General features: G+C 37.8%; 1 protein-coding gene across 1 annotated transcript in view; it reads left to right on the top strand.

The window, feature by feature from the left end:
• LOC124795020 (RNA polymerase-associated protein CTR9 homolog) overlaps window positions 1-17,148 on the top strand; it is a 111,085-nt gene that overhangs the window by 74,826 nt on the left and 19,111 nt on the right. The window contains exons 13-17 of the mRNA XM_047258785.1: window positions 11,063-11,179; window positions 13,143-13,288; window positions 15,079-15,286; window positions 15,714-15,943; window positions 16,807-16,942. Of these exons, the coding sequence (XP_047114741.1) occupies window positions 11,063-11,179; window positions 13,143-13,288; window positions 15,079-15,286; window positions 15,714-15,943; window positions 16,807-16,942 (837 nt within the window). The remainder of the gene's footprint in view (window positions 1-11,062; window positions 11,180-13,142; window positions 13,289-15,078; window positions 15,287-15,713; window positions 15,944-16,806; window positions 16,943-17,148) is intronic.

The following is a 17,148-nucleotide window of genomic DNA, read 5'->3' as shown; positions in this document are numbered from 1 at the left end:
ATGGTGACTATGCTCCCAAGGATATGGACTTCCAGTTGGAGGAACCGGAGAGCCAGGAACTGGCTAACATTCCCCCTGACCTCCACGATAAATCACTGACTCTGAGGGAGAAAGAAAATAACAACCATCACTAAACAATGGACTTCTGTGTTGCCGTGGAATTCAAATGGATATCGCTCACATTTGGAAGAATTACAGCTCCTAGTCCAGGAGAACCTGTTCTGCATCTGCTTACAAGAAATGCATCTTGCTCACTGACACCTGCATTACAGGGCTACCATCTTTACAGGAAGGATGATATTACTGGAGATAGGGCTAAAGGTTGTTGGGATGGTGCTGTCCATCAATGTCCCATCCCATTGTATGCCATCATCGCATTTTCTGACAGTGGGAGACTTAATGGTTGCAGGTGACAGAAAACAGACTGCGGTTGCTCAAATCGACCACACAGACGTGGCGGACTTCATGTCAGCCTCAGTGCTGGAAGGAGGTTCTACTTACCAGATTGCGCATTGGACATTGCCCTTTAACACGTGACTTCCTCCTCTGGTGGGAAGCACCAACACTGTGAAGTTTGTGGTGTACCACTTTAAGTTCAGCGTATTTTGGTGACATGTGCCCTATATACTGATACTAGGGCAGCCTCCAGTTTCGATGGAGATTTACCCAACATCCTCCCAGATACTCATTCCAGTGTTAAAAGAGTGGTGAAATTTTGTGAACTGTCATGCCTCATCGCTAAATTTTGGGGAAGGGAGGCAGATTTTGACATTATAAACTGCTCCGCATATGGGGACAGCCTTTGTCCTCGCCTACGAGATTCGCATTCCAACTTTTCATCACAGCACTGATGACCATGATGTTGAGCACCCCTCCCCTCGCCTCTCCTCACATCATCATCATCATCATCATCATCATCATGAATAACCATGGATATGATGAGTGTGCATATGACTTGTCAGCTGATAAGTGTTTTACCCAACATTCCACACTAACATGACCACTACTAGGGTATCAGTCAGAACAAATATACACATACAGTTTAGATTGACCATATCCAATAACCTGTTGCAAGCCTGCCAGCTTTTACTGTTTATCCATAAAATTTACAGAAATTGCAACATTTTATGGTTTTATGGATGGACGGTGTCATTTTATGACTTTGTGGACAAAAATGTGAAACGTAAACATTCGATATCACACCTCCTCCATGCAATCGATTATTTGCGTGGGTCAAAGGCAAGTCTACGATAGTCAATAACTCATTCTTTGATACGATAAGTACTTTTAACTGTGTAATATTTTCTGTCATCATTGGAATTGAATCTAAAGTCAGGATAATAGTTCTTCCATGTGAATCTTATGTGTCAACAGGCTGTCTCTGCAAATACTTCATTCTGCTCTGTTCACTTGTTGTAATTTAACCCATATACTTTGACCACGTATGGACTAATTACGTTCGTTCCATATGTGTGTGTTTTTTTTACCATGTGTGTAATCTTTGTTCACAAGGTTAGTGGCATGTTCATTTAATGGTTTAAGACTTTATGTGTTTTGACATGTTTCAATGAAGTATTTGAATGCCTCGAGTGTTTGTTATAATTTTATGTGATGTCCAGTGATCCAGGTTCCTTTCAATGTCTCAGTAAACACTAAGACATTTGTTCTCAGACATTGTCATATGCTGTATTCCTATTGCCAAATTTGTGAATAAATCCAACAAGAAACTGTACTTCCAGGCATTGAAAGAATCAAGTTCTGGTGATTTTCCATGCATACTAAAATCAAGAAAGGGAGAAAATTTTGCCTTTTACACAGTATGTGGGTGTGATATTAATATTGCACGTTGTGGAAGAAACGATTTAAGTAATCATGTGAAGTGTGGTAAACACGTAAGTTATGTTAAATCGAAAGGAGATAACGAGAAAATCAACACCTTTTTCGACAAGTCTGGAAACGTTGACAGTGACATAAATAGGGTCGAGTGTTTGTTTACTTCCTTCTTGGTGGAACACAGTGTGCCCTTAAGTGTGGCTGATCATGCTGGTGCTTTATTTAAGGTGATGTTTCCCACATCAGAAGTCACAAAGAAATATAGCTTTGGTCACATGAAAACAACATGCATTGTAAATAAAATGGCAAAAAATGCTTCCTCTTAATTTTTTAAGTGCTTTCAGAACAGACCATTTTCTTTGGCAACAGATGGAATCAATGATACGAATGTCAAGTTGTATTCTGTTGTTACATTCTATGGTATTCTGTGGGAGGAAGTAGTGAACACTCTGCTATCCATACTAGCATTAAACAGGGGCTCAACAGAGCAAAACATAAGTAACCTGATGTTATCACAGCTGAATTCTCATACCATACCAAAAGAAAACTGTGTGATTTTCTGTCCCAACAATGTTCCTGTTATGATAGAACACAAAAATTGGGTTTCAGAAGCTCTGAAGACAGTTCAACCAGGTATTGCCATTGTAGGTTGCATTTGCAACCTGATTAATCTGTTGTTGTGGTCTTCAGTCCAAAGACTGGTTTGATGCAGCTCTCCATGCTAGTCTATCCTGTGCAAGCCTCTTCGTCTCCGAGTAATTACTGCAACATACATCCTTCTGTATTTACTCAGTGTATTGTCTCTTGGCCTACCTTTATGATTTTTACCCTCCGCACTTCCCTCCAATACTATATTGGTGATCCCTTGATGCCTCAGAATGTGTCCTACCAACCGATCCCTTCTATTAGTCAAGTTGTGCCACTAATTTCTCTTCTTCCCAATTCTCTTCAGAACCTCCTCATTAGTTATATGATCTACCCATCTAATCTTCAGCATCCTTCTGTAGCACCACATTTCGGAAGCTTCTATTCTCTTCTTATCCAAACTATTTATTGTCCACGTTTCACTTCCATACATGGCCACACACCATATAAATACCTTCAGAAACAACTTCGTGACACTAAATCTATACTCGATGTTAACAAATTTCTCTTCTTCAGAAACGCTTTCCTTGCCATTGCCAGTCTACATTTTATATCTTCTGTACTTCGACCATCATCAGTTATTTTGCTCCCCAAATAGCCAAACTCATTTACTACTTTAAGTGTCTCATTTCCTAATCTATTTCCCTGAACATCACCTGATTTAATTCAACTGCATTCCATTATCCTTGTTTTGCTTTTGTTTAAGTTCAACTTATGTTCTCGTTTTAAGACACTGTCCATTCCGTTCAACTGTTCTGCCAACTCCTTTACTGTCTCTGATAGAATTAAAATGTCATTGGCAAACCTCAAGGCTTTTATTTCTTCTCTCTGGATTTTAATTCCTACTCCAAATTTTTCTTTTGTTTCCTTTACTGCTTGCTCAATATACAGATTGAATAACATTGGGGATAGGCTACAAACCTGTCTCACTCCCTTCTCAACCACTGCTTCCTTTTCGTACCCCTCGACTCTTGTAACTGCCATCTGGTGTCTTTACAAATTGTAAATAGCCTTTCGGTCCCTGGGTTTTATCCCTACCACCTTCAGAATTTGAAAGAGAGTATTCCAATCAACATTGTCAAAAGCTTTCTCTAAGTCTAAAAATCCTAACATAAGTTTGCCTTTCCTTAACCTACCTTCTAAGATATGTCATAGGGTCTTCATTGCCTCACATGTTCCTACATTTCTTCAAAACCCAAACTGATCCTTCTCGAGATCAACTTCTACCAGTTTTTCCATTCGTCTGTAAAGAATTTGTGTTAGTACTTTGCAACTGCAACTTATTAAACTGATAGTTCGGTAATTTTCACACCTGTCAGCCCTGCTTTCTTTGGGATTGGAATCATTATATTCTTCTTGAAGTCTGAGGGTACTTCGCCTGTCTCATACACCTTGCTCACCAGATGGAAGAGTTTTGTCATAGCTGGCTCTCCTAAGGCTAAAAGTAGTTCTAACAGAATATTGTCCACTCCCTGGCCCCTGTGTGAACTTTGGTCTTTCAGTGCTCTGTCGAATTCTTCACACAGTATCATATCTCCCATCTCATCTTCGCCTACGTCCTCTTCCATTTCCATAATATTACCCCCCAAGTACATCGCCCTTGTATAGACCCTCTGTATACTCCTTTCACCTTTCTGCTTTCCTTTCTTTGCTTGGGACTGGTTTTTCATCTGAGCTCTTCATAGTAATACAGGTGGTTCTCCTTTCTCCAAAGGTCTCTCTAATTTTCCTGTAGGTGGCATCTATATTACCCCTAGTGATAGAAGCTTCTACATCCTTACATTTGTTCTCGAACCATTCCTGCTTAGCCATTTTGCACTTCCTGTCGATCTCATTTTTTAGATGTTTGTATTCCTTCTCGCCTGCTTCATTTATGCATTTTTATACATTCTCCTTTCATCAGTTAAATTCAACATCTCTTGTGTTACCCAAGAATTTCTATTAGCCCTTTCTTTTTGCCTACTTGATCCTTTGCTGCCTTCACTATTTCATCTCTCGAAGCTACCAATTCTTCTTCTACTGTCTTTCTTTCCCCTGTTCTTGTCAGTCGCTTCTTAATGCTCCCTATGAAACTCTGTACAATTTCTGATTGTTTCAGTTTATCCAGGTCCCATCTCCTTTAAGTCCTACTTTTTTTGCAGTAGTTTCTTTAGTTTTAATGTACCATTCACAAACAATAAATGGTGATCAGTGTCCACATCTGCTCCTTGAAATGTTGTACAATTTAAAATCTGGTTCCTAAATGTCTGTCTTACCTTTATATAATCACTCTTAAACATTTTGGTGTCTCCAGGTCTCTTCCACATATACAACCTTCTTTCACAATTCTTAAACCAAGTGTTGGTGATGATTAAGTTAAGCTGATTAATCTAGCAGCTGAGAAAGATGCTGGTAGATTACTACTTTAAGTGGATGAGGTCCTTGTTGATGCGTTTTATTTCTTAGAGAAGAGTATCAAAAGAAAAAAAGTCTTCAGAAATTTCAAAACTTGCACATTAAAGAGGCAAAGAAAATTCTGAAACATGTATGTACCAGGTGGTTACCTTTAGGCAGATGTTTCGAAACTTACTGGATCAGTGGGAACCACATCTTTTCTTCAGTGAGGAAGTAATATTATGTACCCAAAGAATTTCTGCAAGCTTGATATGTTACACAATATCTAGAGTTGAACAAAGTGGATCCAAAGAGTACCACAAGAAGAGAATTCTTGATTCTGCTCCTACACATGCTCCTAAGAGAATAGCATGTTCTTCCAGATGTGACAAACCCATCCTAAAAAGTAAGACTTCTGTTATAGCTTGGGAGGAAAAATTGTTTATGTTCCTGTCCTCAAATCTGAACAAGGCCTTTAGTACTTTCCTTCCTGTGGCTATTCCTGTATTGGACAAATTGAATGTTGGCCTTCAGACTTCTTCCCCTCAAGTTCACTTTTTGTTAGAACTTGTAATGGATTTGTTATAGCAGTTGTTCACCGAATTTGTTAAGCGTAAAATTGTCAAAAGCTCCTCTTTGCTTGAAATTGAATACAACCTGATTCAAAATCAGAGAAGTGATGGTGAGTTAGTTATTGGCATTCAGACTTCGAACATAGTGAATGATCTCCGGGATACAGATAAATCCCTTTTCTTTTCATCAGTGAGAAACTACTTTTGTACTGCCTGTGACTACATCATCAAGTTTCTACTCAACGATGATGTTTTAAATCATGCTCAAGTTGTTAGGTTGGACCAAACTGAAGATGAATATTTTTCTTCCATTTGTTTTTTCTTGGAAAAGTTCTCTTTCATGTTATGCAAGGCAGTGAATGAAACTACAGATGAGGTGGTGAATGAGCTTCAGAGGCAGTTTACAGATCTTCAAGTAGATGACACTTTGGCTGCAAATCGAGATTCCAATTGGGCACAAATATAGAGAATTCTTGGAGCCAATGGACTTCTTAAGTATAACTGAATTTCTAGAGTAATGCTCTCTATTCTTACCCATATCAATGCAGAATGCGAACATGTTTGCAGCCTTGTGAAGAAAAATAGAACAAAGTTCAGATCACCCATGTCCAGTGAATCTGTGAAGTCTTTCTATTTTGAAGACCAGGAGTTCTGGTCCCTGTTATGACAAATTTTCTCAAGTCTTTTTGCAGGAAGCTAAAAAGGCAACAGCTCTGACTTCAAATTCAACTAGCATGTGATTTGCAGTGTGTGTTATGTTATTTCCTTTGTTACATTAAATAAGTTTCATTGTGTAAAGCCTTTTAAGTTATTGCATATCTGCTTAATTTATCAAGAAAGTCCTGTTATGTACACTCCGAACCAATATTCACCACGCCTGCTGCTGTTTAACATGGATTTCTTCTTGATTGTTATGTTCATCTACAGATCATTGGCCTGTGATGTAAGTAGATGCGATTTAATTGAAGTATCCTGTTTAAAGCATTAATTATCGTTTTTTGTTGCCCAGAAGTATTATTATTTTCATCAAGCAGGGGATGTTGCAAATCGTCAGATTTTTTTTGTCGTGCATGAGTATTACTGATAGCCTTTTTCAAAAGTTGGCAGCTACCCTGTTGCTTAGAGTGCCATGAATATTTGACATTTAATGAAAGACAAAACAAGGAAAGGTACACACTCGTGAAAATGACAAACTGCTGAAATCAGTTGAGTGCGAAATAAATGACAGTGATTGTATAACAGTGGAGGTGAAAAATGGAATTGTCTTGCATGTAAAAAACACCTTACAAGGTAAACTCTGAATTACAAAACCCACTTGTAAGAAAATTCCCCTTTTAACAAATATTTACATTGATTGTGGCAAAACTCCCATAAGAACAATGACGTTCCTCCCCACTGTCCCATTTTTAACAAGCCCCGCCTTAAGCAAACTATCATTTTTCAGGAATAAACCTGAAACACTCTGCAAATTCAAATCCACTTTTTATGCAATTCCGCAGATGTCTGATTGAGTTTCTGATTTCTTTGTTTCACACAAGTCATACTTTGTGTTACGTGACATAGTAAATGGTAATTGTCTCAGTCTGTCGGCACATTCCGTAGATCATAGTCATTAGCTTGACTTCTATTGTATTGATACAAGCTGATGCACTGAATGAAACAGGAGGAGATTTACACCCTGCCTAGTATGACCTGACATCACAGTTACTGATTCTACGAAGTGTGAAAAGTGTAATTTTTAATTGAATTGCCAAAATTGTCCGTTTTGTGAAGTTATGAGCTGCAAACCTAGAAATCTTACAATTCAGCAAAAGCTGACAATCATCCTGAATATCAGGGACAATTGTAATATAAAACTTTTCAACATGACGACGAAATAAGATTTAACACCATCTGCATGTACATGTGTGGCATACCCACAAAATAAGTAAGCGTTCTTGAATGCTGAAGCTATTGCTTCCTGCATATCCAAAAGCAAGACCATTCATTTGTCTGCATGTGGTGATATGGAAAATATTCTTTTAAAGTGGGTTCAAGGAATGAGAAGTGACAGCTCCTGTAAATGGAAACATGTTGTGAAAGAAGGCTTATGAAATTTCCATGAAGATCAGTGTTGGAAATTTCAGTGCATTGAAAAGCTGGCTGGATTGTTTTAAAAAAAGTCATGATCTGTCATTTCAAAGTGTAAACAGAGGAAGTGATGTTGAGGTCTTAGAAAGTGTAAACTATTGGAAGAACATTACATTGCCACAACTGATACAAAATTATGAGCGTACAGCCATTTTCAACACTGATGAAACCAGCATCTTTTGTAATTTATGTCCTGCAAAATCATATTCCATTAACACAACAGACTGTTTTTAAGGTACACAAAGACTGATTGCAGTACATCAGTTGCTGTTGAAGACCGCATTGTTCTAGAAGAAGAATGGAGTAGGATCACTGACATTTCTGAAAATGTGTCATTCCAGAAATTTGTTTGTTGTGATGATGAAATCCTTACTTTCAAACCTGAAATTGATGCAAGTGAAATGTGCAAAATATTTGTGAAAGAACACTGAGTTAGGAGCTGATGAAGATGATGACGATGAAAACGAGACCATTCCACAAAGTTTTGCTGCTACTATGCAAGGGCTGTTATCCTCAGCAATTTCATTTCCTCTCTTAATGTAGCTGAATGAGTTCTAACTGTAATGACAACTTCTTTCAGTACAATGCACTGGAAGAACAAATAAACAAATCTTCTTGATTTAAATAAATAAATAAATAAAGGATGTCACCAGAATGAGATTTTCACTCTGCAGCGGAGTGTGCACTGATATGAAACTTCCTGGCAGATTAAAACTGTGTGCCAGACTGAGACTCGAACTCGGGACCTTTGCCTTTCACAGGCAAGTCCAACTGAGCTACCCAAGCATAACTCACACCCCGTCCTCACAGCTTTACTTCTGCCAGTATCTCGTCTCCTACCTTCCAAACTTTACAGAAGCTCTCCTGCGAACCTTGCAGAACTAGCTCTCCTGAAAGAAAGGATATTGCGGAGACATGGTTTAGCCACAGCCTGGGGGATGTTTCCAGAATGAGATTTTTACTCTGCAGTGGAGTTTGCGCTTATATGAAACTTCCTGGCAGATTAAAACTGTGTGCCGGACCAAGCACTTGCCCGTGAAAGACAAAGGTCCAGAGTTCGAGTCTCGGTCCGGCACACAGTTTTAATCTGCCAGGAAGTTTCAAATAAAGGATGTGTTCTGTGAAAAGTGTGATGATTACATATTGACCACATTTACATTTGTAGCACAAGATATGGTAATTTTGTAATTAAAAAGCACTTATATCGCCTAAACATGCCAGATTATGATTCTGGGTCCCTCCTTCTGTTTACTCTGGTAAAACCCCCATGTAAAGGAAATCCTTTTTAAGGAAAAAAATATTTGTGTCCTCAGAAATTCGTTAAAAATAGGTTTTACTCTATGTTGACATTTAAACTCATTATGTGATTTTAGTTTCACTAGTCACTTCTCCTTCTTTACCTTTCTGTCACATTTGCACAAGTTCCTTCTCCCATTTGCTGTTTACATTCAGACTTTCCTTCTATCTGTGTGTGTCTATAACTACTTCCTCCTCCCCCACTCTCACCCCAGCCACACAGAAATTTCGAGCAGATTATAGCTGTAGTGCTGGTGGTAATTTAGCTGTTCAAGGACCATTTTTACAATGTTATAGAAATTGGGAGCATCATACAAGAAAAAAAAACATATACAGAGACATACAAAAATGTACACAGATATGTTTAAATACGATTGGTCAGCCAATGGGGCATGGCCTTGTTTGAGGAACCATCCCAACACTTTAAATGGTACAGACCATGAATTTATTTGGACTCTTTAACTCTTGTGAGCAACACATCTCACAACTTGACTTCACAGATTCTATTCTAATTCAATAAAGGCCAATAGGATGGATTTGCCTCAGGTGGCAATATCGAATGTCATGCTACTCTAAATATGGGGAGAATTCTTGTTTCTTGAATTTCTGTATTGTGCAGCTGTAGTCTGTTAAGATTGTGTTATCAGCACTGGACAGAGTTTGAAACAGGCCTTTTTGTGGGCCTGCATTTGGCTTGCTATTGGAATTATGCATTACGCAGATTTGTGGGACATTTGAATATGAGAGTGGCCTGATGTTGGACTGCATCATAATGGTTCCAATCAACCACATCTGATCACTTCAAGGGGAGATTACCATATTGTGCGTCAAGAACATTGTAACACCTTCACATCCACACCTGCTATAACGGCCTTCCAGCAACCTCTATGTTATCCCGCACCATTCATCAGAAACTAACAGCAGCCGAACTAGAGATTCACTGTCTCATGCATAGGCTTCCATTAACACCACAATACAGGCAGCTGAGTGGTGCTGTAACTGGGAAACATGTGCTGCTGATGAATGGCATTGTATTATGTTCAGTGATGAATTACAGTTCTATATTACCCCATATGACCATAGTTGGTGAACATTGTGGAGACCTGGGGAGAGGCCCCTTTCTGCAATGCTTTGGAGAGGTCCAGCAGTGTTACTACTGGTGTCATAGTGAGGGGTGCCATTGGGTTTGACTTCAGGTCGTGGCTGGTAGTGATTGAGGGAATTCTGATGATGGCAAAATGGAATGTCATGGACATCATGTCTCCTCATGTGTTACCTCTCTTGTGACAGTATTGAGGTGCCATTTTTCAACAGGACAATGCTTTTTCACACATGGCACTTTTTTCTATGAACTTTCTGCGTGATGTTAACGTAGTCCTCTGTGCAGCAAGATTCCCATATGTGCCTTGATAGGACACGTGCAAGATCAGCTCAAATGTTAACTCTGTCCCAGTGCCAATAACCAGAATATCAACAGTTGTTGGCCAGCTTGCTTCAGGAAAGGATATGACACTTTTATAACCCCTGTCCCAGCTGAATCAGTGCATGCGTAAAGGCCAGAGGAGGTGAAACATCATACTGATAAATGGGCTCACATTGGCAAGTTCTTTGTAAATTTTGCCGAATATTGCAATCTCTGAAATAACATCACATGCCCTTCCTGTCAGTGAAGTATGTCTCCATTTTGTCCTCCTCTTCTGGTTGCTGCCCTTTTTTTCCCCCAAGCAGAGAATTTGCCTGCTGTCCAGTCTGCACTCATCCTCACAACTGGTAGGTTCTTCACTCTCTGGGATTTGAGTGAACTGCCCTCCTTCCTTACTTTCACCAACCTCTCCCTCTTTCCTCTGCAAGGAAGGAAATAATGCTACTGAAAATTAGAATATTTATTGAGTTCTTGTAATTTTATGTGTATGTATCAGCAGTACTCACTTTTGTATCCTGAAGGTGAGTATTGACTATCCAACTCTGTCTTCTTGTAATTTGATAAATTTTATTCCCATTTGTGAATATCTGAATGTATTAAGATTTTAAATTAGATCAAGCCTTTCTAGATCAAGATACTGGTATAGCTAAATTAATATATTATTTTAAGTTGATGAATGGTTGTCAAATTTTAATTCTTCTGTTTTGTTTTATGTCTTCATTGAATGATTTCTCATTGTATTGAGCTTTACACTAGTGTATAATCAACATTTGTCATGTTTATTTTACAGTATGAAAACTGCCTAAGAAAATTCTACAAGTATCACAATGTCGAAGTGTTGCAGTATCTAGCTAGAGCCTACTTTAAGGCAGGGAAGCTGAAGGAAGCAAAAATGACATTTCTTAAGGTAACTAAGGGTCCTACTTTAGTGATTAAACTTGAATAGGTGTAGTAAGTTCTGACAGGGTTAATAAGAAAATACGATTACAAATTAAAGTGGGAATGTTCAGAGTAGATAAAAACATATATTAATAAATGACTCTGTTCCAGACATTATAGAGATTTAAGTGTAAGTGCAACAGATGATAATGAGACACTGAAGCAGTTCTTGTCCATGAAACAGTTGTTTGAGAAGCGTGTGATAATAGTACTAGTATTTAGATACTTTTGTGTATCACATATTTTTAAATGTTCATAGTTTATTTTAAAAGTTTAAATGTCTTGACTTGCTACACAAGTGCCATTGATATCAATGAAATTTTGTTTTCTTATGTTGATACGTGTGTAATAATGTGATTAAAATGTCAACTGGTTCCTGTCAGCTGAACATATTTCCTGTTTGCGCCATACAGCACAGTCACTTTCGAATCACAGAAAATTTTCATCTTAACTTGACAGCAATACAGAAGGAAAAAAAAAGAAATTCGGGAAGGTGCTGAAAGGTACTACCTTGCGCTTCTAGTACTCTCTCAAAGTCTGAGATAAATACTCTTCAACCAAGAGAGAGTACTTTGCAATTGTTTGGGCCATCTACATGTTCCAGCAGTATTTATTTGGCAAATCGTTCACTGTTGTCACGGGCCACCACACTCTATGCTGGCTGATTAGCCTGAGGGATCCATCGGGTTGACTGACAAGATAGGCACTGATGCTTAAAGAGTGATATGCCACAGTGATATACAAAAGCAAACACAAAGACTACCTTTCAAGGAATCTGGAAGAACACAGCAGTGTGAGTGAAAAAAGAGACTGGTAATCCTGACTAATGAAGAAAACTGATAGCATACAATCTAATATTCAAGTGAAGTGACAGAAATCTCTCTCTCTCTCTCTCTCTCTCTCTCTCTCTCTCTCTCTCTATCTATCTATCTATCTATCTATCTATCTATCTATCTCTCTTGCTGTCTTTTTCTGTGCCTTCTTTTTTGAGGCTCTGCAGGCTGTGTTGAGTGTGTGGCAGTAACTGTAAAAATCAACAAGGTCAGTGAACATTCATTATTCAATGTACTGCAGATAATATTTCATTACTTATAATGAAGAGATGATACATTGCAGTTGAAAGGACTGAAAAGCCTGTAGAGTCCCCCATCATGAAGAGAGAGACAGAACAATGCATCTGTGAAATTTGCTATCAGCTAAGAACTGTTACCCTAAATGAGATATTCAGTAAGGCATTCTACAATATCAAATAGGATTCATTGTTCTCATAATGTGTGTAAGAAAACAATCCTTGGAAACATCTTGTCATTATAGAGATGAACTACATTTCTCAAGTACAATGTACTTCAGATACTATTCTATTTTGCACCATAAGGGAAAAGATAGTGCATAACAGATGGAAGTGATCCATTGTAGTTATGTGATGAATTAAACTACAAATAACATTGAAAAAAACAAGTATCAGAAAAAGTAGCCAGAAAAACTGTAGCTCATGTGCATCTGGGTGTGATGTTTGAAGGAAACCAATCTGGAGGACAAATGTAATCGCAATGATGATGATTCTCTCATACTTCCTAGGAATGATCGTCGTGGAGACAGAAATGAAAATACGAGTTCATATGAGTCAAGGTACAAATCTTGATATAATTTTTATAAATATGTTTCTTCCTAATGATGCCTTCTTGATATGCTGATGTGCTCTTCTCTCATCATCTAATGAAGTATTTTTTCTCCAGAAGATAGTAGAATAATATGCTTCTCAAAACACACTAGGCACACTGTATGTTGTTGCAGTTGGTATCCTGAAAATATTTCATGACTTCAATAACCATGTGTGCATATTTACCCATTGTTGTTAAGTTTGTTTTGATGTTTTGTGAGCTTTTTATACCACAGTGGTAGAGTTACAGCTCACCATTTCAATTTTTCAGGCTCGACGTGTGGCTCCGCAGGATACAGTACTCCTCTATAATATTGCCCTTGTGCTGCAGAGGCTTGCTACCCAAATTCTGGAAGATCAGAAGTCCACTTTGGAGACAGTGTTGCAGGCTGTCCATGAGCTTGGACTATCACACAAGTACTTTTGATTCCTATTATTTCTCTGAGTATTCATTCTGTGTACAAATTAAGCTTAGAATAATATTATCATATAGCAGAAATAATTAAGTGCCCTAATCCTAAAATGGGGAAGTGTGGACGTGAAATTTTCATGTTACAGATTGTTGTATTTTTCTCAGTTTGAAAATTCTTGAACTGTGTGAAGATGTCTTAAATTTGAACGGATGAAACAGGCATTGTTGTGAAACTTCCTGGCAGATTAAAGCTGTATGTTGGACTGGGACTTGAACCTGGAGCCTTGATTTTAATGGCCTGTGTTCTTACTGACTGAACATCCAGGCACGATCCATACCCGGGGTCATGAATTGTGCCTGGATAATTATCTATATGAACACTGCTCTTGTGCTCTTGAAAAGACTGTGTTTTAATCTGCCTGTAAGTTTCATAACAGTGCATGCTCCACTGCAGATCGAAAAATTCATTCAGGGTGTTTTTGTTGGAAGGGGGGGGGGGGGGGGTTAGTGGGGAATAAGCCAAGTCAGACAGCTTTCTTCCAAGAGAAAACTATAGGCTTTCTGAGTAATCCCTTACAACAGGCATACGTAGCATCAGGAGATCCATCATTGTGGCCATGGCTGTTAAATTTCAGCAATCCCATTATACCCATTCTGAGATTAGTCTGAATCACAAAGAGTTATTTTCACACTAGGTGGTTGGTTAGTGAGTTAAAAGTATCATAATAACGAGCTCTGGAATATTAGATCTGCATTGTCATATAGGTTGAGGTTCTAGACACACCGATTGGTGTCGTCGTCTGAGTGGTGGCACACACTGCATCTCTCTCTCTCTCTCTCTCTCTCTCTCTCTCTCTCTCTCTCTCTCTCTCCCTCTCCCTCTCTCTCCCTCTCCCTGTATCTATCTATCTATCTATCTCTCCATACCGTGCCCCTTTTCAATATGAATTTTAGTGTGTTGCAGGCTGAGGATTACATTTTTAAGTGAACGGTTAAAGAACATTTTTTCATTGAAAATTCTGAGCATCTGCATATTTTGTATTCAAATGAAGCATAATAATCTAAAAAACTTTTACTAGGAAGTTCCATTGAGGTTTTGTGTGCAATGCTTATTCTGCTGTATCCCGTTTTAGGGTTATTTTTTCCTCTGTCCCTCCTGTATGCAACTAATTCTTTCTGTCAGGGTTGGATGATTTTTTGAGAGTCTTTCCGCCACATGTTCTTGAAAGCCTCAACCTGTGAATAATGCAGGTAATTTGCCATCGGCAAGTCCTAAATTCATAACTGTTAGTGAAATGATACATTTTCTGAATGAATAGTGCCAAATGCCTTTTGCTAAAAGTGAAGTACCGATTTTGCAAAACTGCTTTTCCAAGCTTGTAACCAATAACCATAGGTACCAGTATCTTTACTGCAATAATTCCTGTGCACAGTTTGGTGAATTCTGTTAAAAATTGTCTGTATAGCAGAGAATTCTACACATTCTTCAAAGGAATTTCAAGCTGACATCTGTCATTAATACTGCCACATGTTTACTCCCTGCACTTAAGGCTTCTTCATATGAGTCTCATTATACCTTTACTGTGTTGAACATATGTGCTCAAAACTGTCATTCTTTTTTTTCCTTCCTCCAGTTTTCCTCCCAATATAAATTTTTTGCCCCCTCTCTCTCCCTCACATTTCTTACATTTCTACTTCCTCCAAATGGGGTAAATATAGAATCTTCTATGTTTTTGTGGTTTTCTGTAAACAAATGGTACGTATTTGATTTCTTAAAACTAATTTGATATTTCAGATATTTCCAGTACTTATCGGTACATGGAGATCGTTTAAGATATGATGTTAACATAGCAGCACAAGAAGCTAATAAGTGTCAAGATCTGTTGTCACAAGCTCAGTATCATGTGGCACGTGCCCGTAGAGTAGATGAAGAAGAACGACAACTGCGTCGCAAACAAGAAGAAGAGCGCGAAGCCTTTAGGCTTAAACAAGTTGAGGAACAGGTAGGAGGCATAATTCAGAAGTTTTATGGACAGTCATAGATCATTATCACTGTAAAATGAAATGATAGTTTTAAAAAAATTCTATTTAGACATTGAGATCACTGTGACAAACTTTATTGTGTATCCATATCCTTTTTTCTTCTTCTTCTTCTAAATGGCTGGTTAATCTGAATGATAGATAATCAGATACATTTTCCTGCCTTAAAAGTGTTTACTTAGCAGCAAGTGCCTTCTGGATATAATGTGATTGCAGAAATACTGGAAAATATATGTAGTCTGACAATGGCTGGTGTCTGAAAATTGAGTTTCTTGAACTGACATTTACTATGCATAGTTACTATACAGTTTACCACAGGCATTTTAGTGATAGTACCTACAATATTCCAGGAGTTGGTTTTTATTGGTTACCTGTTTTATTGTCTGACAGAAAAAACTGGAAGAAAAAAGAAGGCTGGAAATGGAGGAGATGTTAAAGAAACGCCAAGAGTTCAGAGAAAAAACAAAGAATGCACTTCTCTTTGGTGAGATGCCAGCTGAAAAGCCTGGAAAGAAAGGAAAGAAGAAGACTGATGTATATGTTTCAGATTCAGGAGGAAGTGATGGAGGGAATGTTGATAGGGAAATCAATCGTGAGAAAGGAAAGAAACGTAAAAAGAAGTGAGTAACAATTTTTCTCTCTGTAATTAAATTTGGTCCTTACTTACAGAGCCTGATATTTTATGTGGATATTTAATACACATTGCCCATGGGAACCATTACATCTACAACCCTGATGTAGGGTCTATATAAGCGGTAAGGTTTTAAACTTGCTGCATGTTTTTAGTACAAGAGGTTTGGTACTGCTTGTAATGTAAGTGTTCCTCTCTGTGAACTATTATTTTTATAATTTTCCGACATAGTGAGTTTTGTATGCATTGTCTGAGTGTTTTATCAAATAATTTCACTTTTTGTGAGCTTTAAATATGTTTGCTTTTGAATTATTTTGCTGCCATCTATATAGAGGTATAACAGACCTCATTAATGACAGTATTTCTTTTAAATGGTAATTTTAGTTCATATGCATTTAAATCGTAGACTTATCTGTGTCAAAATGAGTACTGGAACTGCAGCATATGGGTAAAAAACATATATTATAAAGAATATACACTGTACAGTTGAAATGAAAGTAATGTTTTATCTGTATAGTTATTTGATTCTATCTCGCTGCATTTTTCCTTTTTCTGTTATTGTTGTATATTCTTCTGCAGACTGACTGCTCTTGATAGACGAAGAATCACGCATGTTTTTAATATTATTTTGTCATTTGACAAAGTGGTCAATTGACTTAAGTCGGAGTCATTAGTCCAATATTTAAATAGGATACCCTTTACATATAGGCTAATGTCTATCTAATATTTCTCTTACTTCTTATGAACATCAGCAGAATGAGATTCTAGAACTCCGCATTATGTTTCAACATTTTATTTAAATAGTCTTACTTAAGATGGAATTGGAATTACATTGTTATTTTTGTGGAACAGTAATCTTGATGGAGAGAAGCGAGGCCGGAAGAAAGGTCCTGGAACAAAGAAACGGCGTGATAAACATGCCAGAGATAACAGCTCTGGATCTGATGAAGATCGTCCGAAGGCTCCAAGGGGTCGAAAGCCACGGAAGGTGGGATAACTTTTATGTAATGATATATTTTCAAACAAGAAACAACTTTATGCCAATGTTTCCCTTTGACAAAAAATACACTCATGAAAATATATATTTCATTGGAAACTAGGCTATTTTTATATCTGTTTTCTGAGGTTTTATTAAATTGAAATATATTACAGACTTTGTACAAAATACTCAAATGTAATTAGATTTAGGTCACA

The sequence above is a fragment of the Schistocerca piceifrons genome, chromosome 4 (genome assembly GCF_021461385.2).
Source record: "Schistocerca piceifrons isolate TAMUIC-IGC-003096 chromosome 4, iqSchPice1.1, whole genome shotgun sequence".
NCBI classification, from domain to species: Eukaryota; Metazoa; Arthropoda; class Insecta; order Orthoptera; family Acrididae; genus Schistocerca; species Schistocerca piceifrons.
Note: the sequence above shows the minus strand (reverse complement) of the source record. Positions and strands in the feature narration are given on the sequence as shown.